The following is a 16,394-nucleotide window of genomic DNA, read 5'->3' on the forward strand; positions in this document are numbered from 1 at the left end:
TGGGGGGGGGGGAACAACAACAAAAACATGCTCATTCTGCATTCTCATAAATAGAATATCATTTTCTATCCAGGTTAGATATAAATGGGTTCTCCTCTAAGCTAAAATGCTACAAAGACTATTTCAAACTCAAGAAGCATTAAAAGCAAAACATCTTTGAGGATTTTAATTTTCATTTTTGAGGCTACGTCAGCCAATCAGTTCTGTGGCCGTCTATACTGAAGAGAATTTATCTCTAAAAATATAAGGGGTAGAGCACAGGGCAAGCGTTAGCACAGCAAAGGAGACGCACACACGGCCAACACACAAGTATTTCAAGGTAACGTAAATGCATCAGGCAGAGTATGATAGGGCAATGGAAGTTTGGTGGGATGAGCAGGTCTTTCTCTTCTGCTTTTAGGTAAATGTATAAAATCAAACTAGTTGAGTGGCAGATAAATCATGTGAATTTGAGAGCACAGAAAGATGCCTTTCTCGGGCTGAGAAGAGAACCCAGTCCTACTATTGCTTTTGCTGTCGTTAAGGGTATTTCCTTCTAGCACAAGTACAACTCACATGAGATGCAAAAGAAAAGGAGGGGAAATAATTACCTATTACTTTTGAAAAGCCCAGAGCAGAGAGATTTACATTTCATCTTCAGAAGCCAGGATTTGCAACTATACCCTCGCAATGTTGGCAGAGGCAGACTCTCACTCGTTCAGTTAAACGACTGATTACCCTCCATTTCTTCCTTTTCTTTTGGTTAAGAAAAAAAAAAGGGGGGAACAGAAAGCTAGTGCTCAGAGGCTCAGTGTTTAACAGCTTTGGCCACACAACATTAATTCCAAGAACCCCTTTCGGAGCTTAATCTTTTATTATTATATCATTTGACTTCTGAAGAGTCTCTTGACCTATGCTAGTATGAAATCAGCAGCAGATCCTTTTCTCTAGGGTTTTCCACTATGGACAGTTCTGTTATGAGTAAGAGATGAGTAAGCTGAGATTTAATTTAATGGGCCAATTAAGATTCGAACCCAGACTATAAAAGACTTATCTATGGATCTTCCTTACAGTGGCATTAAAAAGCTGCCATGAACATCCAGGTTCCTGGCGTGCTTGGTATTATGCAAACTTCCACGTTTCAAAGCATCCTCAAGGCCACACAGCTCTAAGCAACCGAAATACCTTGTTACAACATTACCGACAGAGAACTACTAGAGGAAGCAGGAAAGTTTCCACCTTATGTGTTAATAAAGGTATAGGTTGGGTTATTACATTATAACTCTTATCAACTGACATCTTGAGTGTATTATGTTGCTCTTTGATTATGAAAAACTCAAAGTGGACACTTCTGAAATAAGAGTTTTCAGAGGGTGAGAGAGTTCTGCCTCTAAATTCAAAATGATTACTAGGAAAAGTGATATTTAAAAAAATGACTCTTTCCAATTTAGTGCAATTCGTTCCTCTGCTGTAATAAAGAAGCTATGAAGACAAGTTTAAGAAAAGTATTACATATCCCATTCACCTAACTTCTTTTGCTCAGGTCACACATCCCATTTAAAGTTTCTAAGTGCCTGCTATTGTGAAGTTTTATCGTTTGGAAACGAGAACCCGGTATCAGAGGCAACTCCTCTGTTCCTACACTTAACGTTTCTAAAGGAGAACTAAATTAGAAGTCAAACAGCTTGGAAGCGTGCATGCAGCAACCTGGCTATCTCTCTTTTCTCTACAAGTTTTGCTCCCTAAGAAGCGCCTTTGATTGGGGTAACTGTTTCACTAGTTTTCTGCACCAGCTGCCCCACCGCTGCTTTCAAATGCAACAGGAAGCTGCATTTTAAAGAGCTTCTCTTGTGGACATAAAAGAAGAAAAATAAGCAGGAAAGCCAGGATGCTCACATAGTATAAAGCAACGAGGGAGAGAAATTTGTTTATCTTCCTATGTGAGCAGCCTAACGAGTTTCAAGCCAGCAATTCCATCCTGCTGTTGACACTGTTAAGAAGTTTTATTAAGCAATTGGTAAATTGTAATCTCACCACATTCACACACTAATAACTTCTGACTTTTCAGTTCAGTGTGGTCCCTAGTAAGCAGGTCAGATCACACGTCTTGCTCCCACATAAGCGTTTTTCCTTCTTTTCTTTTACTGGACTATTTGAACAAGTAAATGCCTTGTCAACTCAAAATATCTTCTGCTTCTATACACAGAGATCTTTTGGAAGACAGTTTAGGTTTGGAGTTAAAAAAAACCTAAACAAAAACCAACACTAAAAGCAACGAAAAAACCATAGCCAACCCCAAACCCACATTTCTACAATGTGCCTCTAAGGAACTGATGATGGACATGCAACTATTCTGAAATTACTTTTTTTGTTTTCAAAATCAAGCTTGTGAAGTAGGGAGCTCCTTCAATTGCTCCCCACAACCGTAAGAACTGAAAGCTCCATGTGCACACCTGAATGGGGCCTTAACGCTGGCAATTTCCAAAGACTACTATAAAATTTAAAAAAATGTGATTTCAAACTTACAAGCCAGGGATGTAAATCTGTTTCTCAACCTCAGCTCCCTTCTTTTGGCACTCAGTTTCAGGAAGTTAAGCTGGCTCACTTAAGTGTTTTTTTAAAAAGCCACTTACACAAAATTTTAACCGAATCCTTTTTTTTTTTCGTTAAATAAAAAAATTCCATGGTGGGGGAGGGAGGGAGGAAAAGGCCTTGATACCAGAACTAAGACACGCATTTCAGAGTCATCATCGTTCTACTCTATCTTCTTCATCTGCTATTGAAAACAATAGCACATGATATATTTGATTGATTTCCTCCTGGTCCCTAATTTATAAAGGGAATAAGTGTAGAGGAAAGCACAGGCAAGTAATATGCTTTCTTTGTTTAAAAATACAACATGACACTTCATCTGCTTATATACAGCCTATAAGACGACAGGCATAAGATATACTCAAGTAAACTAAAAGGTCAAGCATTCCAACAGAAAATTTGGGGAGCACTGCCAAGATGTATGATTCCATAAAGATGACTGATAAAGGAAAATAGAAAAAAAAAATACCCACTTTATTAAACAGCACTGTGAATTAGCCAACATTCAAATTCACAAACCCAACAGATATTTATATTGTAAGCTAAAATCATTCTTGGATAAGCACTGAACTCTAAACCTGTGTTCTGCAAATGAACTAGTTTTCCTATCTGCAAGTCCAGGCACTCAGGAATTGTACCAGCGCCTAAGAAAGAGGCACAAATTTAAATTATTAAATCTGTATGCCAAACTAGAAATTTGTATTGAAAAAATAGTTTCATAATTGACTTTTCAAGCAGGAGTTACTGTTTCAATCACAAATGCTTTATAGAATTCTTGACAATTTTACTTAAGGAAGTTAGGGTCATCATTGCAAAAAAAGCAGATACACTTGAAATCATTACACTCTGATATCTTTCTGCATGCACATTACTCCATATTTTAATAGACTAGCTACATGGCTCCAAACATAGGATTATAAAATATACATGTAAACCAAAACCTAAAGCCTTATTCAGAAAAAAGCCAAATCAAACAATCAGTGCTATGAAAAATATATCTTGCCCTCATGCCAGATGTATTTTTCACTCTTTATAGCATTATCTACAATAAGCTTTTATTTCTCATCCAGCATGAAACTTGCTGAGCGATGCCACTTGCAGCTGGTAAGTACTTAACTATTAACAAATACGTTGCATGAATGGGTAAAGCTAGTGAAAACGTAACTCTTAGAACAAAATTGTTAAAACAACAAAAGGGAACAGGAATGAAAAAAATGTTTTCTTTGGAGTAAAGCTGTTTTTTAAAAAATGGCATTGTCTATTCAAATAGAATACTGATGACCTGCTGTATCTTTTCTACGCCATTGCTATCAAAACAGCAAAGAATATCATGCCTTGCAGTTGTTCCAGCACTGCTCAAACCTCGTACTCTGAAAAAGCACTTCACAGTATCATAAAGCTACAGAAATGCACGCATTCCGATTTTCAGATTAAAATGGATTAAATATCATCTTTAACTGAGCTCAAAACATGGATTTTAAAGCAACATCATGCACTCTTTCTTGAAGAACTTCAATTATTTTAACTCAAAACAACCCCCTAAGACTACCATAAGAAGAAACAGTGGTAGAAAACATAGTAAACTACAAAACAAATAGTTTGGCTGTGGAGGTAAAAATTCTCAAAAACAGCAGAACGTGTTAAAATGGAGGGGAACTTTTTTTTTTTGGTAGCTTATGAAACAATTGATACTATAAAATGATGAAGATAGTGTTAAAGAGCGAATCACAGAAACACTGGGCTTGGAAAGGCACCTCTGGAGATCACCTAGCCCAAGCCCCTGCTCAAACAGGGTCACCTCGAGCACGTTGCCCAGGACCGTGTCCAGTTGGGTTTTGAGTATCTCCAAGGATGGAAACTGCACAGCCTCTCTGGGCAACCTGTTCCACAGCAACCACTCTCACAGTTAAGTGCTTTTCTTACGCTCAAGAGGAATTTCCTGTGTTTCAGTTTAGTGCCCTCTCATCCTGTCACTGGACACCACTGAAGAGAGTCTGGCTCTGTCTCCTTTATGGTCCCCCTCCCCCATCAAATATTCATAAACATTGGTAAGATTCCCCCCGAGTTTCTTCTCCAGACTGAACAGTCCCAGCTCTCTCAGCTGCTCCTTGTATGTCAGATGCTCCAAGTCCTTAAAGATCTCTGGGGCCTTTGCTGGACTCACTCCAGTAAACATAGATCTATCTTTAGACTGGGGAGCCTAGCATGGCACACAGTACTCCAGGTGTGGCCTCACCAGGGCTGAGTAGAGGGAGAGGATCACCTCCCTTGATCTTCTGGCAACGCTCTTCTTAATGCAGCCCAGGATACCACTGGCCTACTTTGCTGGCTCATGGCCAACTTGTTGTCCATCAGGACCTTCTCCACAAAGCTGCTCTCCAGCTGGTTGGCCCCCAGCCTGGAGTAGTGCACGGGGTTATTCCTCCTCTGGTGCAGGGCTTTGTACTTCCCATCGTTGAACTACATGAGGTTCCTCTCTGCCCATTTCTCCAGCCTGTCAAGTTGCCTCTGAAAGGCAGCACAACCCTCTGGCCTATTAGCCACTCCTCTCAGTTTCAGTCATCTGCAACCTTGCTGAGGGTGCACTCGAACCCATAATCCAAAGATGTTAAACAGTACTGGACCCAGTACTGTCCCCTGGTGTACACCACTAGCAGCCGGACTCCAGCTGGACTTGGTGCTGGCTGATCATAACCCTCTGACCCCAGCAATTCAGCCAGTTTTCAATTCACCTCACTGGCCACTTATCTAGCCCATGCTTCATCAGCTTGTCTATGAGGATGTAATGGGAGACAGTGTTGAAAAGCCTTACTAAGTTCTACATAAACAACCTTCAGCACTCTCCCCTTATCCAGCAAGACAGTCATCTTATCATAGACAGCTATCAGGTTGGTTAAGCACAATTTCCCTCTTGTAAATCCATGCTGACTACTCTAATCACCTTCTCGTCCTTCATGTTTCTGAAAATGGTTTCCAGGACGAGTTGCTCCGTAATCTTCCCAGGAACCAAGGTGAGGCTAATCTGCCCTGTAGTTCCCCAGATCCTCTTTCCTGAAGATCAGAGTGACCTTTGCTGCTCTCTTCCGGTCCTCAGAAGGCTCTCCTGATCCCATGACCTTTCAAAGAAAATCAAGAGTGGCCTCGCAATGTGGGCATGGGTAAGTCTTCCTTGCTCCAGACTTTCCTTCTGGTCTCAGGAACCTGAGATTCCTGAAGGCCAGTCTCACCAGTAAAGACTGAGATGAAGAAGGCACTGAATACCACCACCTTTTCCATGTCTTTTGTTACCAGGGCCCCCGCCCCATTTAGCTGCAGGCCAACATTTTTCCTAGCCTTCCTTTTGTTGCTTACGTACTTGTAGAACTGGTATGTACATATTTGTAGAATGCAGAGAAACAGGTGAGTTTCTGCCCCTTCTCAGATGGCAAAAGTAAGACTTAAAGAACCACAAAGATGCAATCATCCCCTACTATTGAAGTACGGATATTTAGGGATACTACCTGAAACTTTATTAGGTAAGAGCAACATTGAGCTACTCTGAAGCCCAGGATCATGCTCCAGGATACCTTCCATCCCTCATCACCATCATCTTCAAGGCTAGCTTATCAGTGAGAAATAGGGTTAGTATCTCTGCTTCTTACCGATACTCATCAGAATCAGTATGGCAGGTTGTACGTGACTCACTCTTCACTCTCGTAACAGAGGTACAGCAGGGTTAGGATGACATTCAGGTAAAATATACTATACTCTCATGATCCAGCATGCACTAGTCAAAGAATGTCTGATCTACTAAAATGTGGTCCCTTTTAAGCAGGCCTTTTTTCCTTATTCCACCTGACTTCCATAAGCTTTAGGAGAATGACAAAAACCTCTTATTTCATAACTTCCTCTGACTCCCATTTAACTCTCTAGGATAGTCAAAGGAATCTGCAAAGCATTTTGTGCATATAATTATGCGACATCTTTTGACATTTCTCTTCAGTTCCTACTTTTCTGTCATTGATCGGCGAGAAGCAGAACTGATAAAATGTGGTTAGCGGTTCACAGAGCCATGCACATGAATAGCTGTGGCAACAGAGTGGAAAACGGGGAAAAATTATGTTTCTAGCACTATAAATTCATGTAATGTTAAATGTGCATGTCTTTAATTAGTGAGGTGTATGGCAACCTCTAGTGGTATATGCCAGCTTAGAAAACAGCAAGCATTACATTATAAAGCATTTGCCTTAAGTAATCAGTCTTCTTTATGTCATTAATTTTATTAGAATGACAGAGTGATGAGATGTTGGCAGAGAGCTGTGTAGGGAAAAGATCTTTTCTTCATTTTCAAGCATGTCGCACAATGCTATAGTAGGCAGACTAGCTATAGAAGAGTCAAATATCACAAAAGCCTTTTCCAAACAGGTTAGAGGAATCAATGCCAAACTGAGGTATGACTTTAAGTGACACACCGAATTCTTGCACTAATATGCCAGTTAGGTGTGTAGTGTTACTTACTAGAAATTGTACTGGTAGAACAAGGCAGAGCCAATGAAGTCGACATGAGTAAACCTGTAAAAGCTGACCTTTCCAATAAACCAAGCAAAGGAAATACCTGTCCTCACTGCAGGTACGTAACAGCTCACCTGGTTGTGGTTTGTTGCTCAAATAGTATCTGGCTGCCTCTGGCAGTCTAATTGATTGTGACAATAACGACATCTACTCAGCTATTTTATAATAGTCTACCAGTATTATTTCAAGATACTACAGGTGTCAGCACTACACAAATAGGAGAGAGTGTCCAATGCAGATAATGCTCTTGGCACTGTGCTGATTAAATAGCTTCTGTATAATTAAAAACAAACCCTTCCACAATTAATAAGATAATAGAAGACAGAGGGGAGTGCTCTCAATATATATAAAGTCAGGGCAGTCTACAGTAGAGAACGTTCAACATTAAACGTGCCCTGCCCTACATCTGATCATAAAGCATCTATTACATCTATTTTTACTTCCAGTAGCTGCTTGTGATAAAAAGCTTTAAACAAATCTGTCAATTTTCTTGCCTGCTAGAATGTGATATAAATTACGTTATAATTAATAAACGTTATAAAGTTGTACTTTACAGAGGTTCTAGGTACCCTGTATTGAATATTCTCAGCTAACTCTTTCATAGAAAATAGTCTTCTTCATAATTTATAACAACTGGCAGTCTCTGCTCAGAACAGGATTAGCAAAAAAGCGTGCATGGAAACGGAACCACTTCTCACACGACGGAAGGAGTTATTAGAGCATCTGGTGAGGCCTGAATTATGACCATCTATTCACTCGTATTGCTAAGCGCATTTCAAGTGTTTCACAGCTATTATAATTCACAAAACTACACCCTAAAATACTTAGTAATAAAGTACTGTTTTCTTTTTAGGCTTTTTCTTCAGAGAAAACTCTTTTTCATTATGAATATGTGGTTTATTCCCTTACAGAGGTGCTCACACTCTGATGACAGAATAAATATTCTGCTTTGGGACCATAGAGCAACTTGGATCCACCAGTGAGCTTTGGGACCATAGAGCAACTTGGATCCATCAGTGATGGCCAAACTTAATAATAGTGACTAACAGACTCCATAAGCTAGGAAAAGGAAGGACAAAGTATGCCTCAACATTAATCTCTTATGAAATACACATGCTCGTAAATATTTATTTCTATTGCTTTTTTGATAACCTAGACTTTGTAAAGAAACTATTCATCTTGAGAGGAAATCAGTTTTAGAATACTTCCGTTGCGGTGCTTAAGCCTGCCTGGGAACCCCTGGTTGCAAAGCTCCTGAGAAGAAAATTCTACTATATTAGCAGTAAAACCTTACAGGAGAAAGGCTCCCTCTGGAGCTTTCTCCTCCTTCTAGCCTACCCGTGCTGCAGTCCCACGGGGCATTTTAGTACAGAATTTAATACATTTTTTATAGTAGGGTCTTTGGATTTATAAGCAATCACGGTCATAGTGACAAATTAAATCACAACCTTGGTGGTCATTTTTGTGTCTATTGTCCGGATGTACAGCTTCTAACTGCAGAATGGGATTTTGGGTCAATATCACATATTACATAGACATACATATGTATATGTGTGTGTGTGTATTTATATTTATAAATACAAATATATATATAGCATATTCCTTATAACCCTCCTCTTGTTTTCCTGGTTCTGTTTCAAATTTTAAGTCACCTTCTTTCATTACAACTTCTACTATACAGTAATAAAGAGCGGTTGGTTACAAACTGGCAGTCACTTAAAAACGTTAGTGTGGAATATCTTTAGACTACATATAAATATCGCAATCTATATGATATAACATAGATCATACTGCCCTTTTGTTTTCAACTCCTTCGAGTTGACAGGCATGCCTATTTTCTGTGTCTATCCTTACATTATTTCCACCCAGAAAACAACCCTGCCAGCGCCCAATGGCTGGCATAACCAGCACCCTGCTCAGACCTAACTCTCCCACCAGACTAGTCTCTAAAAGTTGTTCAAATGTTACAGGGTCACAGACTAAATTATCTTTTATCTGCCCCCAAAGATTACTGAAGAGTTACCTTCAAGCACAGTCTTACTCTCTGAACGAAGACTAGTAGGCAGTGCAGTTCTCAGCACACTTGAACCTTTGTTAACATTAATTGTAACAATGCATTGCCTCCAACCCCATGCTAAGTCTCTGCTAAATGCTGTACAGAAACCAAACAAGGTAGCTACTAACAGCTTACTTTTTTGAAGAACTAAGACTTTTGAATATGCCACTTCTATTTCCTTTGCTCATCTGTATTTCTACTTGGCACTATATTTCCAATGTGGTTTTATTAGTTCTTTATACAATAAAAGAGCACCCTCCAACAGATAACCTCACATACAATTTAAGTGTGACTTTTATTTTGTTTTCTGCCATTCAGTATTATGGCCTTTCTGCACATAACAGCATAAAGCAACAATAAAAGTTTGCAATTATATCTCCAATAAGAACATTAGCACAATTATGTCACCACTAAAATCAAGCAGCCAGTGTTAAAGGGACATTTCAATTTTGCATGTCTAGACAGAAGATAAATAAGGCATCCAGACTTTGCAGCAAATTGTTGACATTTTGCATATAAGGAGTGCAAGAGAATTTCACTGCGTTGCACATCCTTCCTTGGGTCTTAAGATGGGTCTTAAACCTCAGGGAGTCAATTTGCCTCAAAGATGTAGTTACAGATGGTAAAAACAGCACATGAGAAGGCTGGAAAACCCATCAGGAAAAATGCTGGTGCTGGGGGAAGCCTCACTGCCTCTAAAGACGTTTCAATCAAAGCAGAAAGGCTGAGGTCGGATGTGTGGAAGGGTACTGAGATTACTCCTTCCACCCATTCCAACAGGCCAGCATACCACATGCTTCGTCATTCCATAACCCACTGGAACCAAAATAATTTTGAACCATAAGTTTAAATTTTGAATAGTAGATGCCCATTAACTCAGAAGAGCTTGATGAAAATCAAGGCACATAACCATATACATGCTGTTATGCTACCTAACTACAAAATAACTGATTGATGGTAACAGCCAGCTGTAGCAGGACTAGCAAGGCAACTACTTCAGGGCCCAAAAATGTCATCAAAGGTATACATTTCACTTTGATGTAAGAAAACAGTAGTAGAGCAAAGTGGAAGAAAACTAGAAATACAGGAAAAAACTCGGGCAATGAGGTATCATATCAAAAACTGGATTGAGTTTTTGAGCATCAGGGTAGCGTAGCTCACATCAGAAGGGGACGCGTGACTTCACTTCAGAAGTCAACATCAGTAAAGGCTTGGAAAGCTGAGAACAAATGCACATATACTCCAAACTTGTGATTTGAGAAGTACGGATATTTGAGACATTATCAGAGACAAGTAACAGAAAAAAAGCTCAAATTCAAATTCTGAACACCCATTAACACTACCAGGGGTATGAAAAAGATTGTGTGTGTCAAGCAGGGAAAAGGTAATAACAGAATGCATTGATGCCAGTTAGTAGTTAATATACGGGGAAGCAAGCATTTCCAGAACACAAGGGGCCAGGAGAGAATTAAATCCTAAATAGCAGTAGTTTAAGAACAAAATGTATTTCTTGTTACCCAGTCCTTTACAAAATGTACAGGCACACGATTATCATTTACTTGTTTTTGGCACACAGTCTGTACTTGACAAGCACTATAAAAGTTTATTCTAAATTGCATTAATAAGGACCTTCCTGCCTTGCTTTTGGGTGTGCAGCGGGTTGGCTGCCAAGATGAGATCAGTACCTGCTGCATGATTACTTGCCTTTACACAGTGGTCTGGAGCACAGAAAAAAAAAAAGAGAGAATTTTTTCTGTTGAGATTTTCCTATTCTGAGAATTTTTCTGCTACAATATCTACTTCTCTAAAATTATAGCTCTGTTTTTGGAACCAGAACGGATATTACCTTATCACTAGAAATAATGTATTTAATCATTTAAAAAGTATTGGGGTAGGATCTGTGGCCCATATTTACAAAACCCCATCACAAAATAATCATTATGTTTTGTCTGATTTAACAAATAAATCCTTTGCCAAATATACAGGAAGAAATAAAACATGTTGAAAATCAGCCTGCATAGTATTTGAGAGCCACCCCACAGGGCATTTTTGTAGCAACTTGATACATGACTAAAGAAAGTACAGCTCCTACAAATCACTGAAAATCTCCGTTTAAAAGCAGCTGCTGAGCTATTCTGTTAAGAGAATAGTCAGAAGTTTCTCAGATAGAGAGACTAGTATTTTTTGTGCATTCAGAACAGACCCAGGCTCTAGAAGCAAGTAAGATTTATTCAGGGATAATTGAGTTCCAATTTCAGTTACTTAGTTCATCAATATCTATTAAGGCATGTAAAACTCAAGTTCCTCTGCTCTTGACTTTCAGCAAAGAAAGATGAGTTTAAACAAAGCTCTGTTTCAGAAGTCTTATATTTACCTGATGATCCTCTGAGCAGCATACTGATGAAGTGAGCGGAACTGTGCTGACATATTTGCTAAGGCTGCCAGACAATTTGTATGAAGGTACTTGTCCTGTTGAGAAAAAAAGAGAGAGGAGAAAAAAACCCATCAAACTATCTTTTTATACATAGTGATACCTGCTAAAGGAAATCACTCAAAACACTGATAAATATCTATTGCTTTATAGGAAGTGGTCAAAGATGTACAAGGAGAACTGCTGATTGCACATTTGGGGATGTTTTAAAGATGTTTTCTATAAGACTTATAAGAGTGATTTCATACAGATTTCAGTACGTGTGTGTTTGTGTGCGTATACACACACATATAAATGTGTGTGCGTATACACACACATATAAATACATGCTTGTGTGTGCATCTGTGTTTGTCCTTACATCTTTAGCAATGTTACCTCCAACGTTACATAACATCATGGATGTAACAAATACTGAAAGACATTTTCCTCTCCTCCCTTTTATAATATTATCCTAAATTTTCTGCTTGATATATCTTGATCTTCCTACTAATTCTTTCAAAACATGCCCTGTATCCTACTTCCCCATAACTATTGCTATATGGTACGTCAGAGTTCTGCTCCCCTTGTTAGCAACTCTGAAACCATTTGATCAGATACGCATTTAAATGACGGCCCTATCAAAGTGAAGGTTTTTCACAGAAGCGACAAACTTCAGAATCCACAGCCATATGGAAGTCTTCAGTATCAGCTTTGCTTTGTCACAGACAAGTCAACATGGATGGGACTATTGCTCAAAAGGGAAAAAAAGAATTAATCTTAAATCATCATACTGACTTACTGCAGCATTATTAAAAATAGGGTTTCCAACTGCACATTCAGCTTTCACAAGTTTACTTCCATTCATGGGTGCAATCAGTCCCTATGCATCAATGCTTAATTATTTCTACAAGTAAAGGATTTTTCTGTACTCATACCTAAAATATACCTTTATACTTGAGCATAACAGATTTGAAATTCTGCAAACACATGTCAAGAATCTTCTCTTCTAGTTGGTTTCTTAAGTTTTCCAATTCAAAATACATTGAATAAATTTTTGCATCCTTTTCATGTAAAAAAAAAGTGCTGTGTCTTTAATTGTCAAAGGTATTTAGAAGTGTATGCTACCATCGTTATACATTTGCTATAAGGTTTAGAATCATATGCTTGAAAAATTCGCCAAAATAATCTATAAGGACATGAAGTTGAAGCATTTATGCTTTGCCAGAACTCAAAAAGGTCTTAGCCAATCACTGTACTACTTCATTAAAAAACAAACAAAAAACCCTAACAAACAGAGCTGAAATTTCTTCTGAGTAACTTCATACAGGTTTAAAAAAAAAAAAAAAAAAAAAAAAGAATCTTTAAGTCTTCATCTGGAATCTTTTCTTATCTGAATTCTGTTTCTTCCAAGAAACATCTAGCTCTGTACTTGGATTATGGAGTTTAGAGACTCTTAGCCGATGAATTGAATGATAATGCAGAAATTGCATTACAAGTTCAGAAGCGCTTAATATTGTGCTTAGTTAAAATGACTGATCTTCCTCTTTCCTTCCCTCCAGATGCCAACTGGTTGCAGCAGAATCAAGAAAAACCCTACACCCTGTTCAAAACTGAAATCATAGTGTGGATTTCTAACTTCAACAGTATGTACCTAAGTGTTAAATACAACACTTACCCTTGTCCGTGTCATGTTGTACTGGATGGTTCTTATCACGACCAGTATCAGAAGACTCCCAAGTGAGATCTCTGTTAAAACACGCTCAGCATACCAAGTGATATTTTTCAGTATCTGAAAAAAGGAACAAAAAGTTTTGCAACAGCTAAGTCTATCCTGAATAAGAACCCAGAAAATTCTCTGTACTCTCACATCCCTTAAGATAGCTAAATTAGCTTCCAGCCTCAAATATGACAAAATCGATGGCAATGCAAAGCTAAAAATAAAGGGCTCTGCAGTATTATCACCTGGCAGATCTCATCGACTTCTTTTATAAGCCATGTGGAAACACATCTAAGCATGGAAAGATGATTAAAATAAGCTATTTCATAATTTCTAATACGTAACGCCATTGCTTTCATAGATTCTCTCCAATCTTATCCTTCACACTTCAGAAAGTCTCCAGGTCCACGCTAGCCACCTGTATAGCATTTCCAATTTCTTCCCCTTTTCCCTCATGAGAAGATGGGCAAGAGGCAGCATGGGCAAGCTCTGACTGAGGGGCCAGCACGCACATGCTGAGGGATACCCAGACGACAAACAGGGTAACTGCTCGCTTCATCCTGACCCCTCTCTCTTGGTGCCGAGGTCACTTGCCATCACCTTGCTGACAACTTTCACTAAGCAAAGAGGAGTTTCCTATCTTTGAGCGCTCCTCACTATCAGGTTGACCATCATTTCAAAGCTTCCTGCAGCAGGAGAATCAATATGCTCTTTCTTCCCAGGTTCTTCAGCCAGCTCATCTGGAGCAATATAGCAGATGTATACACTACACTTGCCCTGAAAGATGACTTTAAGGGCTAGTAAAAATGAGCTTACAGGAACTGCCCTAACAAACATGGATAAGAGCATCCTCTATAAATGCAGGGTTGTTCTGGGCAGTAGAAACAAGCATTTGCTATCAAGGACTCTTTCACACAAAGCTATCACACTATCACTTTTTTCTTTAATATATGAAGTGCATTTCAGTGAAACTTCATCTTTCTTGACAAGAATACAGATGCCTCAAAAAATCCATGCCCCAAGCTCACTGATCAACTTCATTAATTGACCTCTTCTCTCAAGAGGTCATGTGAAAACATCATCTTCTGACTAGCCATCCTTCCTACCCCTTCTCTGATGACTAAAAAAGTTTGTTGCCATTCAATTTTCATCATTCCTGCTTTCAGGATTCCCACTTCCTCCCACTGAGTAATGGCTCACTTAGCAAAGTCTCTTCCTTCTGCAAGAGAGGGGATGAATAAGCGGTAAACAGTTTCCTCTAAGAAAGAAATAGGGAGCTCTGACCAGTGAACGACTTGCAGAAGAGAAAGAAAAGGGAATACTGGGAACTACTTCAAGCTGCTGCTGCTTTCACACTATTTCCTCCTCCTGTCTGAGATGAAGTGGCTCAACCCTATATATTTATATATACCCCTTAAATATTTATTTGGTGAAATTTGGCTTTTTTTTTATTTTATTTTTTATTTTTTTAAAAAGAACAGCAATTAAAGATATCTTCAGGATCTAAAGCCTTGTACAGCTACCCAAAACCAGATAACCTACGCAATGATATCTGCACAGGACTCAAAGATCATAACACTGAACGTTGCAAAGCCTGCAATACTGGTGGCAAGACCCAGGCCCAATGCTTAGGCATCTGTTGCTAAGAAGCATTACACCATAGCATCCCCGTCTTTGGTAATTCAGAAATCTCCCACTAGAATTCAACATTGCCAAAGAATAAATCGCTCCACATCTGAAAACAGGAAAATCAGTTATACTCACACATTCACTTAAGATGTGGGCATGAGCTAACCTGGAAAAACGTACAGCCAACATTTAGCTATTTAGACCTCTAGATTTATTTGTTAGAGGTGCAAAACACCCAAGCTTCTCATTAACGGAAATGGAGAAGGGTTACTCAGTTTGACTGATAATCAGGTGTTTACTTCACAACAGTAATTGAAAATCGTGCTTTTAAATGATGTAAGCACTTGGTTGCTAATCACTAAAAGAGCACTGTACTGGAATCCAAAAAGGTCACCCCATATTTTTCATTTTCACAGAATTAAATTTGTCTTTTAAAATTCCGTATGTTATACATTTAAAGAGATTAATAATTACGGCAATGCACACTGTTCTACATGCTCACAGATCACAGAACGCTCTGCATAGTTATTCGCCCTCTGTTGCTTCTTAAGATCTTAAGCACTTTCTATTAAAAGAATTTTAACATCAAACATTATTTCCTAATTAATTTATGATCGAAAAGAAAATCATTAGGCCACATTAAGTGCCTAATGGCTGGTTTCATAATTCAGTGTACTATGCCAACTTTTATCCATCTCTGCAAAAGAGTCACGTGGAAAAATATACTCTACATACTATTCTTTCTTGCCTCTGCCCCAATCTGCCACCGCCATCATCCAAATCCTGTGGCAAGAGCAGGCAATCTGTCCCTCCTCTGGCTACTGGCTGAATATTTCCCCTCCTCTATGAGGCACACTTCCTATATGCTCCCATTCGTATTTGGGGATCACCAAAGGCAGTACATGGAACAATTTTTTTCCCCTTTAGCAGTCTTTGAGAAGCTCCAACAACCCAGAAGCAGGAGACCAAAAGAGTTATTTTACTAACACAGCTTCTCCCATTCAGCCCAGAGACTGCATCTGTTCAAACTGTTCTGAATTGCTTTTACATTAAATTCACATATTGGCAGATTACTGTATTTTGACAAGAAACAGAAACAAAAAGCAAAGGTATTTTGCAGCTGAGGTGAAGACTCGACATTACCAACAGAAAATACTACACTATATTACTATACTTCATAGTAATATACTATATTAACTTCAAAACCTATACCATTGGTCATTAAAGTTGGTTTTTGCTTCCCCACAGCATTACACACGCTGAACATATTTAAATGCTAACTTCGTTTGTTTTTAGAACTGTTATGGAAATTATGAATCACGGAATTGTATTGGAATTGGAAATAAATGAGTTCTCCCATCCTATTGCCAAAACAGGACTGCTCTTTAGGGCCCATACTCAAAATCATTGTTCAGTCCTGCTTTAAGAGACTCAAGCAATCAAGCTTCCACTTAGTAGAC

At 38.8% G+C, this 16,394-nt stretch overlaps 1 protein-coding gene across 5 annotated transcripts in view; it reads right to left on the reverse strand.

Moving 5' to 3' along the window:
- DYM (dymeclin) overlaps positions 1-16,394 on the reverse strand; it is a 231,340-nt gene that overhangs the window by 107,754 nt on the left and 107,192 nt on the right. For all 5 annotated transcript variants that reach the window (XM_068928623.1, XM_068928620.1, XM_068928624.1 and 2 more), the window contains 2 exons: positions 13,264-13,377; positions 11,553-11,647 (listed from right to left, as the gene is read on the reverse strand). In XM_068928623.1, coding sequence (XP_068784724.1) covers positions 11,553-11,647; positions 13,264-13,377 — 209 coding nt within the window. The remainder of the gene's footprint in view (positions 1-11,552; positions 11,648-13,263; positions 13,378-16,394) is intronic.

The sequence above is a fragment of the Struthio camelus genome, chromosome Z (genome assembly GCF_040807025.1).
Source record: "Struthio camelus isolate bStrCam1 chromosome Z, bStrCam1.hap1, whole genome shotgun sequence".
Taxonomy (NCBI): Eukaryota; Metazoa; Chordata; class Aves; order Struthioniformes; family Struthionidae; genus Struthio; species Struthio camelus.